The 14136-nt window shown below is 36.7% G+C and overlaps 1 protein-coding gene across 2 annotated transcripts in view; it reads right to left on the bottom strand.

The window, feature by feature from the left end:
- Window positions 1-14136, bottom strand: part of VWA8 (von Willebrand factor A domain containing 8) — a 211062-nt gene that overhangs the window by 103758 nt on the left and 93168 nt on the right. For both annotated transcript variants that reach the window (XM_009275642.1, XM_009275641.1), the window contains exon 21: window positions 10199-10275. In XM_009275642.1, the coding sequence (XP_009273917.1) occupies window positions 10199-10275 (77 nt within the window). The remainder of the gene's footprint in view (window positions 1-10198; window positions 10276-14136) is intronic.

The raw sequence follows: 14136 nt of genomic DNA, 5'->3' as shown, positions 1-14136 counted from the left end.
AAAAGATCTGATACTGAAACTCAGCAACTCTTCTGACAGTACCACTCAATTCATAGTAGGACTTCTGAGAATTCTTTTGATGTTTTTTTGTTTATTAGCTCACATCACTGTCTTTTATTTATTTTTTGCTACTGGTGCATTATTTACCCTAAAGGCAGCTTTTTCTGAGGTCTATAGGCTTACTCGAACATGCTAGTCTGTGACAGTTACTATTTCTTTGACAGCAATGCCTTCTTTCCAAGGAAGAACTATGAGATGTGGCAGAAGAAATTTCCATCAATCACAGAGACAGTTCAGTCCATCCTGTCCCTGTCAATTTTCAAGATTTACCCAAATTCTATCAAATAATTGAATTTAAAAAAGGACTCAAAAAGAGAGGAGAGGAACTGCACCTGATTGATAGCTGTTTATTGTTTAGAACAGAATTCTCCTCTACACAATCCAATCAATGAGTTCAGCATTTCTTATTCCATTCATGGGAGACAGAAACTTTCTCCAAGGCTCTTCGCAAATGAAAGAGCTGAATACCTCTATCGATAAACCTTGAAACAGGGCAGGATGGGAGGCAAAGACGGAAAGAAAGTAAATCTCCAAGCATTCTGGATATCCCGTGGTGAGAAACAGGAGCTGAAACTAGCCAGGAGGAAAAATTAAGGAACAAAGGAGAATGATGTTGTTCTCCTGAAATTTGTGTTAGGAAATTTGTGTTAGTTCATCTGGAAGACTCCCTGACTGAAAGATGCTTCTTTAGAGAAATGAAATCAATGCATGAAATTCTTCATTAAAAATGTTAATGTTGTCTATATGACACACCTGCAAATATTCATTGTATGTTTTGACACTTGTCCTCCCCAGAACATTGAAATGTAAACAGAAAAACAGAATTTGATCCATTGTATAATTTTCTCATTATCATCTAACTTAAGAAAAAGTATTCCAATGCTTTATCTTAAGACTTGAGTCCTCAAGGAGGCTTATGCCCAAATACAGGACACAGTGTCAGGACCTCAGTTAACATTACAAACATCCATATTCACTGGAATTACTTCATTTTTACAAGCGCTGAAGAATACTGTCCTGGCTTTTGTATGTACTTACACTGAGGCTGAAAGGGTAAGAGAGTATCTATAGATGGCAACCTTGTGTTGTAAGGGTTGGTGCTCATGGTAACAAGCTTTGATAAACCAGATTCAGGTTTGGCCTTCCTCTTATTCTCCAAATGGAACTTTATGCTGGTTGAAAGGAAAAATCAGAGACACAGAATATATGCTCTAATAATTGTTGTTCTTCATTCCTGTGAGATATCTATCTATCTGAATACCTATGTACATAGATATATATCTTCTTAATTACATTTCAATCAGACATGAATATACCCATCTGCTGTGACCTAATTTTAAGAGTATTTGAAAAATAATTAGGCCAAGGGCCATTTGAAGCTGTTAATTGGTTAGCTAATCCACTCATGGATTATCCTGATGAAGAGTAGGCGATCTTAACACAGAGAAAGAATCTGCAATTACTTTGACATATACAAATGAATTTCTCTAGCCAACCTATCTGACAGCCATTGCATTGCATGATCTGACCACTATGTTTAGGAAATTCTGAAATATCCAAAAAGTCAACGAGCTGTCTCATTTCTCTGTAAAAATGACATTGTAAAGCCTTTTTAACTTATCTGTATGCACTGATAATTAAATCCCCATTTTTTTTCTGCTAGTCCGTTATAGGTACTCAGCAGGACATATATTTGTTTAAAATCCAAGAAATTATTTGGAGTATAAAGGTACTCATTACTCAGTACGACTGTGGGTGGCAGAACAAAGGCCAGAGGGAATTATATGTTTAATTCAGGTTATATGCTTAAATCAAGTTACAGAATTACTTATACGTGATCCATCTTTCAAAAGAGATGCAATGTTTTCACATAATTTATTATAACATAAGAAATTCACTCACCCTAACTGTAAAATCCACAAATGAAGAAACATGACACCCTACAGCTCCCCTTATTGTGTAGAAGAATACATTTCACTGAGTAAACAGCGAGAAACTGTTACTTCGGCTTTAGAGGAAAACGAAACAATGGGGTCTTCTAACCTAAGCTATTTCTCCATAACAGCCACACAGCAGGATATTCAAGCTGAATTCAGTTCCTACAAAAAGACAAATGAAGTAGCTCTCTAACACCTGGAATCTGACAATAGCAGAGCTAGTCAGCCAGCTTATGAAAAGCTAACATTGGAAGCAGAGACCATTAGCTTGCATGAACACTTGGAAGCTTTGCATTGCAACTCTGCGTTGATTGAAAATATATTTAAGAAAAGGGGAAAAAAAACAAGAGTAAAAAACTATAGAGACACCTATTATATGCTAGCCAATACATTCAGTGCTTCACAACATAAATCTTCATAATAAAAATGTCATCTTATTATTTATTTCCAAACCTGTGCTGCATAAAGAATAAAGCACACTATAAGGTTACTGTACAACATTAAAAGAAAATATTCTAGACGTATACATTCATGACTCAAAATCATCAGGAAAAATTACCTAGCCTTTTTTTTGTGGCTACCAACATACAAATACACAACACACACACATCTTCACTGTGTTCAATGGATCCCTCTAATAAACCAGTGCAGCTTAAGAGCACTTGCTTCAACAACAGTCTGATACAGAGATAGCTTTTCTGTGTTGTTCATTTTTAAAAACAGACCTGCAGAGCTATATCAGCATTTAAATTGTTTTACGTGGTCCTATAGTCTTTCAAGAGAAGATAACCAAATGCAACTCTGAGAACAGGTACGCTATAATTCTACAGTATCAGGTGTCTTGGGCAAAGGAAGTTATTCCTTCTGAAACAACTTTTTTAATTAGAATTTAAAAAATCTGAAGTCAATAAAGCTGAAAGGGTAGTTTTAAATGATCTCAATAGGGGAAACAGGTAATTAGTTTATATACTGATTACATGTGCTGAAAAAGAGGGAAAGAAAATTAACATCTAAAGATTAATGGACAGTTTGTAGTAAGTATTGCTTGTAGGGACACCATAAACTCATTTTCCTACCCCAAACCTCTCCATTACTTTGATTGTTAAAGATCACAGCAAAATTACGTTTATTTTGAAAAGGATAACATATGTAAACTCAGTTAATCTTTGGAAGAAAAGATCATCAGATTACTGTAATTTATTAGGGAACTAGAAAAGGCACAACACACACACAAATGTAGTAGATTTTTAAAATGAACCCTGTGTCACGCTTTCCAATCACCAGTCACTAGAACAAACACAGTAACTTTGACAGGCAGATGCAATACCATAGGTAAATTCTTTGAAAGGAAATGTACATTAGAAAAACAGAATAAGGTAGAATATCTTCTAAAATAATAGTAAGATTACCAGATAACAAATAGAATTTCTACAGCAGTTAGTATTCTGTTGACAGTGGTGAAACATCACATTTACAACAAAGCCAAATTGCTTTAGCATATATGGTAATGCCTAGAAGTGGAAAACAAGTTATATCAACTGTAAGAAAAGATATCACATGAAGAACTAAGACTTAATATGGCTAATTTAAGGGCACAGGCCCTTTTATTTAAAAGCTAAAGAAGAAAACTTCCTACTTTCTCTATTTTCATGAAAAGACATCAAACTGTATTTATAAGCAGTTTTAACTTTTTCGACCTTACAGAGAACAACTCTCGTACACCAAAAAACACTCCCTCTTTTTGTCATATGACTTTATGAAGATTTGTATTATCTTTTTTGACAATAAACTAATTTCCTAAAAGATTATTTTTCTTGATACACAGAAAGAGAACACTTGAACAGAACTAATCGTTTCATATCTTCTGCAGATTCACTGAGGCTCCGAGCGGCAGAAAATCCATTCGTAAGCCATCAGTAAATTATTGACGTAGATTACACTGCAGTCTACTCATCAAAAGCTTCTATTTCTGTAAGCGACGGCGATGTTCTTACACAACTAAATAACTGCAGATCTACATACTGAAGACCTCAGAGTTGAGGCTGACTAGTTTTACTTATCATGACTTCAGTGGCCGCATCTGTAGTAGCTCGGGGGGATCTGGTTCTCCCACTAGTTGAGAGTAACCAAGTTCCCATCGCAATGGAAAGGATCAGTACTTTTCGTCCCTGAACATTTTGAATTGTGTAGAGGAACGCCTATGATAGACACTCTGCAGAGGAGATGGTAGGCTGCAATTTTTGCATTTCCTACAGCTGATCTATGGCTGAGACAGTATGAAGCCAGAAAACATCTCAGAGAAATTTCTGCTTAACAACCGCTCATTATTTACACTAATATCATAACAATAAATAAATGTTCTAGAAGTTATCAAACAATCTCATTACACAAAATGTTCTTATTTTTCTTGTTCTGAAAACAGTGATGAGTCTGAAGCTGTTTCTTAATTCCCTCAACTTTAGCTACTGTTCCATACTGACACATTTGGGTACCAGCTAAGGACAGTGCAAATGGACTCCCCACACGGAACAACCACTGTTGGATTATCTAATTTTATGACAGTAAGATAAACTAATTTTTTTTTTTCTCCTACTGAACAATTTTGATTTAGCAAGACGTTACTACAACACACCTAGAATAAGAGCTAGCTGGGGTCATCCAGCTGCTACCTTGCAGAAATTGTTAGTAAATCACAGAATCACAGAGTGGTTGAGGTTGGAAGGGGCCTGCTGGAGGTCATCTGGTCCAACTCCCCTGCTCAAGCAGGGCCACCTAGAGCCACAGTGCCCAGGACCGTGTCCAGACAGCTTTTGAGTATCTCAAAAATCAAGGAGTGTAATGTGTACCAAATTTTAAAGAAAAGGTACTGACACAGAAAAATGAAAATTGTGCCTTCTGTACCAAGCAAATGTGCTGCTTGGAACACAGATGTTCTTTCCACAATTAATTTTTCTTAAAGAGACTACCAAGACAGAGAGGCTTTTGTTTGCTATCAGAGCTATTAGGAGCACAACTCATGATGACAGATAATAATTTCAGAGAGTTCCTGTTGCCAGTTGCTCTTTTTGGCTACATGACTTAAAGCCAATCCAACCCCAGCAGAACAGAGGTGGCAGCTTTCACAGGTCTTGAGTTGACACTATGTGTTCTCCACAGTATTTTTCCAGTTCTCTTTAGTTGCCTAAATTAAGATTTCAGATGAGAATAAATTACATGTAAATCTTTTTCTCCCCTTTTTTAAAGCTCATATATTAAAGACTAGAAGTGTATTTTAATGAAAGCTAAGATCAGATAACACCATATGACTCTAAAAACTTTATATATATATTAATCCAAATGCCTTTAGCATGTAAAACCTAGCGCCTCATTTATACTAGTGGAAACTACTATAAAAAGTGAGTCACTGAATTTTACATCTTCCTAGTCAGAACCTAAGCTTTTAGGAAACTTTCTATTAGAAGTCTCTTCACAATTAAAAAAAAGGAGCCATAAATCAAGCTTGCATTGGAAACAAAAGGATAAATACTGTAGTTTTGTAATACAGTCTACACAAAAATAGTAACTTCAAGGAGGAGAAATCATTGTCATTAAAATTTAAAAAGCAGCTTGACAGTATGACTGAATTCCAAATAGATGCAAACCTAAACGTTTAAATGACAGGTAAAGGACATTTTACTCCAGCAAAACCAATCTTTGTGTGCAATTAGTTACTAATTTGATGATAAGAGAAGTAAAATTAATCTTTTTTCTTTGATCACATCAAAGGAGCCAACAGTCTAAAGTCCATGATACTTTCTTCCGACGTTTTCATGCAAGAAAGCTGGGAGCTTACATTTTTATATTTATCTATTACTCTCATCAGTGCTAAGAAGGACTTTATAGTCTTAACAGGGTGCGTATTCTTGCCTGAGTCTTCTCTGAAGCTTTAAATTTTTTCTCTTCCTTCTGTGGAATCTTCTTGGTCCAAGAGACTTCATAATTTAAAGCAAGATATTATCAGTTTCCATGAAAATCTTTTTCCTGATTCGATGAAATTTGTTTTACAGATCCACAATTTAGTCTACCAAATCTAACTTCAGATTTTTGTGTAGAACCACTGGCAATTTCTTTCCACATCACTCACATGAGAGATGGCAAAAGTAGTAACAGCAAGGTTCATAAAATGATGAGGCTTTCCAGGGTTCACGTAGTTAGGAGCAACACAAATACTTGACTCTGTGTTACATATATTTGGAGGACATCAAAGTTTCTTAGAAAGTCGGCTGGTATGTGTTTAATTTCTGTACAGATCTCTCATTGGCCTGTGACTGCACAGACCTCATAGATTTTCACCTTTCTAGTAGCACAATGAATGCACACTCAAGGTGAAAGCAGTAAAACCTTAGAGTTTAATATTAGGCAAGGTAATGCTGTTGTTTGTTCTGTAATGTGTAGCTGGTGTCCTGGGTGCACAAAATGGAGACAAACATCCCCGAAGGGTAAACAAAATTTAGGATTTCTCTGCTGAAACTTACTCTTGTAGGGAAGGAGTGACTGGGAAATCCTGGCAGAGGAAAGTTCTTCCTTAACACGGAAAAGCAGCAGGATGCTTCATAAGCACAATCCTCAAGAGAGGCCCTGTAGAGCCTACACCAAATTACCTGTTTCAGAAAGAATCCTATAACCCCACAATTAATGCGATGAGAGAGTTGGTCGATTCCTGATCAATTCCTAATATTAGGAAGTATGCAAGATGAAGCAGCCAGCTTTTTGAATAATTTATAAGTAAACATTTTTCTTAAATTCTTTCCTTATTAAATCTAATCACAGCTCCCTTCCAGTTAAGATTTTCAGTTTTATGGTTCCAAAATGATTTATAAGACTTAACAATTTCAAGAAAATAAAATTTCTCAATGAGGTGCTGTAAGAAAGGTTAAGAAAAAGGATTTATAACCTCCATAAGCAATTGAAACCTTAAGGTCAGGCTGACCCTTCCCATGTGAATCAGTGGTAGAGCAAGTAAATACAGATGTCAGAAAGGATGTTTAAGGAAAAGCACTCTCTTTTTTCTGTCTTCTATCTCCTCTCATCATCTTGAAGTATAAGACATAAAATGTGAGATTTTAAAATTACTCCTGGTAATAGCTCGTTGCCTCTAAGGCAAACATTCCCTTCTTGAATGTTATTGAACATATGTAGTGTTAGATCAGCATAATTTCTTATACTGTTTCATCAAAACAGTAACCCCCCCCCCCAAAACAGAAAAAAAACCCAAAACAAACAAAAACCCCCACCCTAACCAAACAATCAACAACCAAAACCAAACCAGATTTAATGGCATTTTTAGTTCTTTTATGTTCCTGTTTGTTGGCAAAAAGGGTGAGGTATTCTTCTATAAAAGACACCTACATCAATTACATTGCATAACAAACTGTACTGCATTACATCACAGTGTATTTCCCCTTATTTACCTCACAAGCTATTGAAAGTAAACATTTCTGGAATATCTTAATGATTTTGGCACTTAATACCATTAAAAAAAAAAAACAGTTTTTGAAAAATGGCAATTAGATTCATAAATCAGAATACTTCTGAAATTCAGTCTAATTATTTTTGTCTATTATTTATTCACTGCTTTTATTTATTACATAACACTACATTTTAGTAAAGATCTTCATTATATTCATTTTAAAGCTCTTCTTACAGTTTTTTTCCACTCCAGCAGTTTCTTCTCTGGCTACATCTTAATTATAGCCACCAACAAGGCTATTTTATAGCTAAGGATATATCTCTCTACTCCAGAACAGATACTATTCAGTTGCAACACCCGATCTGTATTGGCATTATTATACATACATGCATATTACTTGTTTTATAGCTAATTATATGAAGCGACAGTTGATATGGGCAAATTCAAGAACTCATGATGTCATCGTCAGCCATTTTCTGACAAGATGCACCACCTCACTAGAAACTCAGAGCCTCAGGATATGCAGCTGACAAGTGCACACTCATTTCCAGAGAGACTAGTTGAAGTGGAACTAGAGAGTCTGCAACCCAAATTCCAAGGACTAATGAGGTACCTACCATCTGTCAGACACATTTCTGAAAGGGCAGAGAATGTCCACCTTCATCTAATGCTGAATCGCCTCCACATTTTTCATGAAGAAAGCATTAATGCTATTCCTTTCCCTTACAGGGTAACAAACTAAAATGCATGCTTTGAATGTTCAATTTCTCAAGATCTGTAATTCAGGTATATGAGCACCATTAAAAGTATAGTATTTAGAAATACTTTCCTGTTCGCATGCTTAACGGTATTGATGGTAGCTAGCTAGGAAATCTGCAGAAACACCCAGGGCCCCATCCCTGGAAACATTCAAGGTCAGGTTGGACGGGGCTCTGAGCAACCTGATCTAGTTGGAGATGTCCCTGCCCACGGCAGGGGGGTTGGACTAGATGACCTTTAGAGGTCCCTTCCAACCCAAACTATTCTATGATTCTATCAAAGATGAAGTGCACATTCTAGCATATTTTCTAATAAAATACATCTATGCCATAAGCTACTGACTGCATTTCTCCCCACAAAGTATCTAAAAGCTTAGTAGTGAACTGTTTTGGGTTTTTTTGTAAACTTGCTCTTATTTTGTTTTGCAATCCAAAAGTGTGCACTAACAATATCATAATCCTTGTTTAAATGCCCTATAAAGTTTACCAAGGTATTATATAGACTGAGTTTTTCACAAAGTATTTCAAAATGCTACCCAGGAAATAGAAATTTCTGATTTTTCTATATTCAGGAATTATTTTTGTAGAACTTCATAGGACTGCTCATCACTTTCTACTTCAATCTATCTAGAAAACCCTGTAACCATAAACAGTACTTTACAGAGCCCATAGAAGTTTGTCTTGACTAGACAAAAAAGGCACTTTTTTTTCTGTAGCGATGCATCAACTAGCATGTTATAACTAATACATTCTACAGCCCCATCATCACCCCAAACATCGTGCTTAGACAGCGTTCTCCTGAGCTATCTGAATTTATGTAAAAGTACTGTTCTGCTTGACCTCACTGGAGAACAATTTTTCAGCGAGAGACACACAGAAAGACAAAAATACTGTAGTATTTTGTGAAATAATTGGGATTTGCAAAAATGATAGTGTATTTTATCCAGAAGGAGGGGGTGGCTGCTCCAAGCAGGGAAGACAGCAGGAAAGTTAACACAAAGCTGAAAGTAGCAGGTCACAAAAGCAGTATTTCACAGAGAAGTGATGGAAGTTTAGGAGAGGTAGTATAAAAGAAAACAGCAATAGAAAAGTGATGAGATAGAGCTATCCAAGTATCAGGAATACAAGTACAAGACATTTGAAGACAAAAAGATGGGGGAGAAAGTGAGAAAGAAAGTCTTACAGAGACTGTGTTGTTAAAGGGCAAAATATCAAAGATGTATGTTTTTATTAGCACTATTTAAAACACTGATTATGGAAAGAGACAGGGTGATGAAGCTAGGAAGTTGAAGACAGAGAGGTAAAGATTAGGAATGAAGCTGAAAAAGGATGCAGTTCAATTGAAACTGAGTCTTCTAGACATATTCAAGTCTTGATTTCAATTTATTGATTTAAAGTTCATGTCATAAAAAGGAGGAAGATCATTTGATATTATTTCAGCTTTTGAATTATTTTCAATTGGTTTGTTGTCTTGAAGTCCGCGTTTTAGCATGCATATGAAAAAAAAAATAGTTTTCTAATCAAATGTTTATGGGTAAGAAACACACACATGTGCTTATAGCAGGAGCGCCAAAGGAAAAAACCAAAAAGCCTTTACTATGTAAAATGTTTCTTGTCTAATGAATGATATATTCAAACAAGCACCTTTGAACTTTTTCCCCTCACACAGTACCTTATGCTTAGGGAAACCTCTCCAGAAATTACAGTAAAACATTACTCTTTTCTTGAGCACAGTTTAACATCAGCACGCTCTGACTTCTGCTTCCTCTTATACTAAGCAATGTCATTGCATTAGATTCTTGTACCCTTTCCTCAATCTGTCAGCTTATTGCCTCTGCCTATAAAATGGATGCATTCCTGTGGTTTGTGTGCCACCTACCATAAGAGGGTCTTTATTCAAACAGTAAGAACAAATTAAACTTCAGAAAGATGAGTTTTAAAACATGGGAAAACAGATTATAAACACAAAGTATGGAAATGTAACACATTCTTACCTATGCAGCTGTAAATACTCTCTGGGCCTGTTTAAAAGGTGAAGGAATCTGTCAACAATCTTGTTTTTCCCAACACCCTGCAGTAAATAAATAGAATATTAAGACATAATATAGATGTACACATTTAAGAGCAATAAACAAAGAAAAGATAACTTTCCAAAACTGTTAAAATACTCTCCATATTCCTTTATAGGCAAATACAATGTCAATCCACATCAAAGAATTCTGAACACAATTTAATGATATATATTTTTTATATATATATATTTGCAAAATACTTATCTGTCTTACTAGGAATAACCAAAAATAGGATTGCATCCCTAGAGTTATGTCACAGATGCCTTTTAACTAACACCATTTTGTTCCAGCCCTTTTATTTCACAAAGGTATTGCGAGGCTGTGAATGCTAGGAAGTTGGCTTGCACTTAATAGGAAAAGGTAATTCTCGGTGGTCATAGGAAACATCCTGTAACTGTCACATGGAATTAGAGCATTGCCTTGGTAGTACTTGCTAATCCCATTCCACTGGAGTTACCAAAAAAGGCCCAGATGGAATCAGAATTGGGTTGGAGATCAAACTGATCTATAACTCTCCTATTGCAGGATGTCTGCATTAGCAAGCTGTGCAGAATGATGACAATGGATTTATGAAGTGTATCAGGTGTTGCTGAAACCATGGTGCGTCCTGTACAAGCAGTTTAGGAGCTGGTACTTCAGCCCAGGCCTAGCCTGGTCCCATGGAAGGAATTACCAGAGGGCATGAATTAGGTGTGCTGCTGGAGAACATCCTCGCTTTAGTCTCATCCTAAGAGAATCCAGGTCATACGTCCCTTCACATGTATCAAACTGCAGTAAGAAGATTCCTTTCAAAAGTACATTCCTGATCAGGTCTAAAATACTAATGTAGATGCAGACCAAGATGACAGTTCAGATGCAGAAATTCTTATCCCTCCTGCAAGGATGTGGCTGCAGACTTGGGAGCTCAGAATGACAGTGAGATTGCCAAGGGTTGCAAAGGAAAAAGAAAAATAATTAGTAGAAAGAAAAGTTCAATTGTAACCCAGCCAAAAGCTGTTTGACAAGACACTGTCCCTCTGCTGAGATTCTCACTCTGACTGCATGAACGCATCTAGTAGTCCACACCAGTGTAAAGTAAAGCAGATAAATATAACCCACAGAAAGATTAAAGAGATTAGATTAAACCAACTTGAGACACGCTAATCTGTTTCACTTGGCATTGAAACAGAATAGGAGCATTCAGAGCTGCAAGTTATAACATTTATGACTGTAAGGTCTAGCTGAAAGATGGTAACTGCCAGCTGCAGAACTGCAAACTGTTTAAACTTCTCAAAATGGGACCACAGTCTCATCTGACTACATTTATGAGAAGGAAGAATCGTGCACATATGTGTAGTAGTTGAAATCACGGAAGGAGAGTTCTCGCCACGAAAGCAGAGGAAAAAATTACCGCAGAGCTGACAAAAATAGAACTACCTAGATTCTACTGAGGACTCGACTCCAACACAGGAAAGCCAACTCAAGTTAGTGCTCTGCCACGCACCTCCTCACAAACTTTCTTCCATCTGATTCTTCAGAAGAATCTACAGCTTTACACACAGGTAGAGTAAGAAGCTGCAACACACTTAATATCTATCACCAGTCACTTCTGAAAACTGTCACTGGAAACACAGTTCTCCACTGCTTTGAAACAGGGAATGAAATTGTGCTAACAGATTGTTCCAGGAACTCAAGTAACGTACCCATTTGGGGGGAAATACACAACTTCAGGAATTGCATCAGAAACATCAAAAGTAACCAGAAACAGGGTAAGAATCCTCTAGTAGTGCACACAGGCAGTTTTATTCCCATATGTTTCCTACTACTTGCAATCAGATACTTGAAATCATAAATGGGTGAATAAACAGGAATACTCCTAATGTCAAGCACAAAACACCCATGCTGAAAGCAGCTTCCTTTACTTTTCCTAAGAGAGCTAAAGATGACTGGGCAGATGTCAGCATGCAGTTTTCTGTACCAATCCCAAGAGGATTGCATATCCTTTTCTCTGCAGAATGGGACTCCAGCCAGCTGTGGCAAGTACAAAGATGAAGAAATAGATCAACATATTGAATCAATGTAAAACATACTTAATATCAAACAAAATGGTTACTGTAATTTAAAAAAACTGGCTTTCATGTGCATTAACGGAAAGAGCGTGTGGTTTGTATGTTTATGATAGATTCTTAAAATTATGCCTGAAAAGAATATTTTCCCAACTACAAAATAACACCGCTAGATTTTTTTCTCCCTCTCCTGTTCCAACAGAAAGAAGACCAAATAGCTGGTTTTGCGTATTTCTATCCATGCTGTTATCACCAAGGGTATTAACAGGAGTGCATCTCACTTTTGAGAGAATGCTCAGAGGACACAAGCATGGTGGAGGACCACTGTGGAGGAATGGAGAGAGCACAGTTACCAAAGTAACACAGTGAAGTCAATGGGAGCTGTGCCATGACCACAGCTCACCCTTTCTTCATTTGTATTTGTGCATCTCGCCAGACTCCCTGCACACCTCCTTTTATTTCATTTTAAGTATACCTCAATTTCAGAACGTGATACATTTTTTAAAAGGTGCATGCAGTACTCAAAAGCCAAAAGGCATTCCCACCAGATTTTAGCTATTATAAACATGTTAACATTGCCCAACTTCTAGACTGCACTGCTTCAGAGAGTACATTATGTGCCTTCATAGAGGCTGTGGTGTACCACATAAAATCCTCGGTTGGCAACAGTAGCTGGAGCAAAGTTCAAGTCAAAGCTCTTTGATTCCATCCCTCCACATTCCTACTTCATGACAAGTTACCACTTCTCTTTGTCTCAGTTACTCCACTGAGAAGGCACGATATAATAGAAAGGAAGCTCTTCAGAAGGCCCTTTAGCACCATTAAAAAACTGCAAAAAAGAGCTTGGATGAGTTCCTTCCTTAAGTACTATTCATTAATGTAAGGCCAAGAAAAGTAGGTTCATGCCAAGTTCACCTGACCTTCATGGGATGAAGAATATGCCTGGTAGTCTTCTTCAGGTGAAGAAGAAATGTGGAAAATGCTAACCCATTTTGGAAAAAAACCCTCTGAAATTAGTTTCTGGCACCTCAGAAACAAGAAATGACAAAAATGGCAACAAAGTCACCCTCCTTTCCCCTGAGTCTATACCCACTGCCAAGGATCAAGCTGGATCTTCTGGACACCCACGTAGCTAGCAGTCAACTATTTAAGCAGAAAGAATCAGAACTACCTTTCATATGAACATACTAAAAGACTGAGTTGAACTTGGACTGGATTCAGAATGTAATCTCATGTAATTTGCAATTACTGCAGCCTAAGGTAACATTCAGAGGACAAACCAGTTTGCCATTAACACTTGCTGTATGTTATTTTATATATGCACTATTGCAGTTACTTAATTTAACAGAAGTATAAACATATGCTAATTAGAGAGAAAAGAACATCTGTGTTGGTGTTTCAGCTGAACTGAATAAAAATATTTCAGAAAGCAAATATTAGACAATTTTTATTCTGTCAGACATATGGGACAACTGAAGTAGAAAAAGGGGAAGTAAGTATCTGCACTAATGAATAACAAAAAGGAAATTATGCAATTAGAAGGCAAAATAATCCCTTAGTTAAAAATTCTCCTAACTGACATTGTAAACACTTGTTACCAAGGATCTAATGACTTAATCTTCTAGCAGTAACTGCAGTTTCAAATATAAACAAGGTTGTTACAGGTCCCAGGAGGCATTTTGCAATTCAGGATGCAGCTATTACAGTAGTGGGACAAATTTCTCCCCTGCACAGCCCAAGTAAAGTCAATAAAGTTATAGTCCAAAAGAACTGGACCCAAGTTTTTGAAATTAATAGTTTGCCTCCTAGAAAAAA

The sequence above is a fragment of the Aptenodytes forsteri genome, unplaced genomic scaffold (genome assembly GCF_000699145.1).
Source record: "Aptenodytes forsteri isolate BGI_AS27 unplaced genomic scaffold, ASM69914v1 Scaffold172, whole genome shotgun sequence".
Taxonomy (NCBI): domain Eukaryota; kingdom Metazoa; phylum Chordata; class Aves; order Sphenisciformes; family Spheniscidae; genus Aptenodytes; species Aptenodytes forsteri.
Note: the sequence above shows the minus strand (reverse complement) of the source record. Positions and strands in the feature narration are given on the sequence as shown.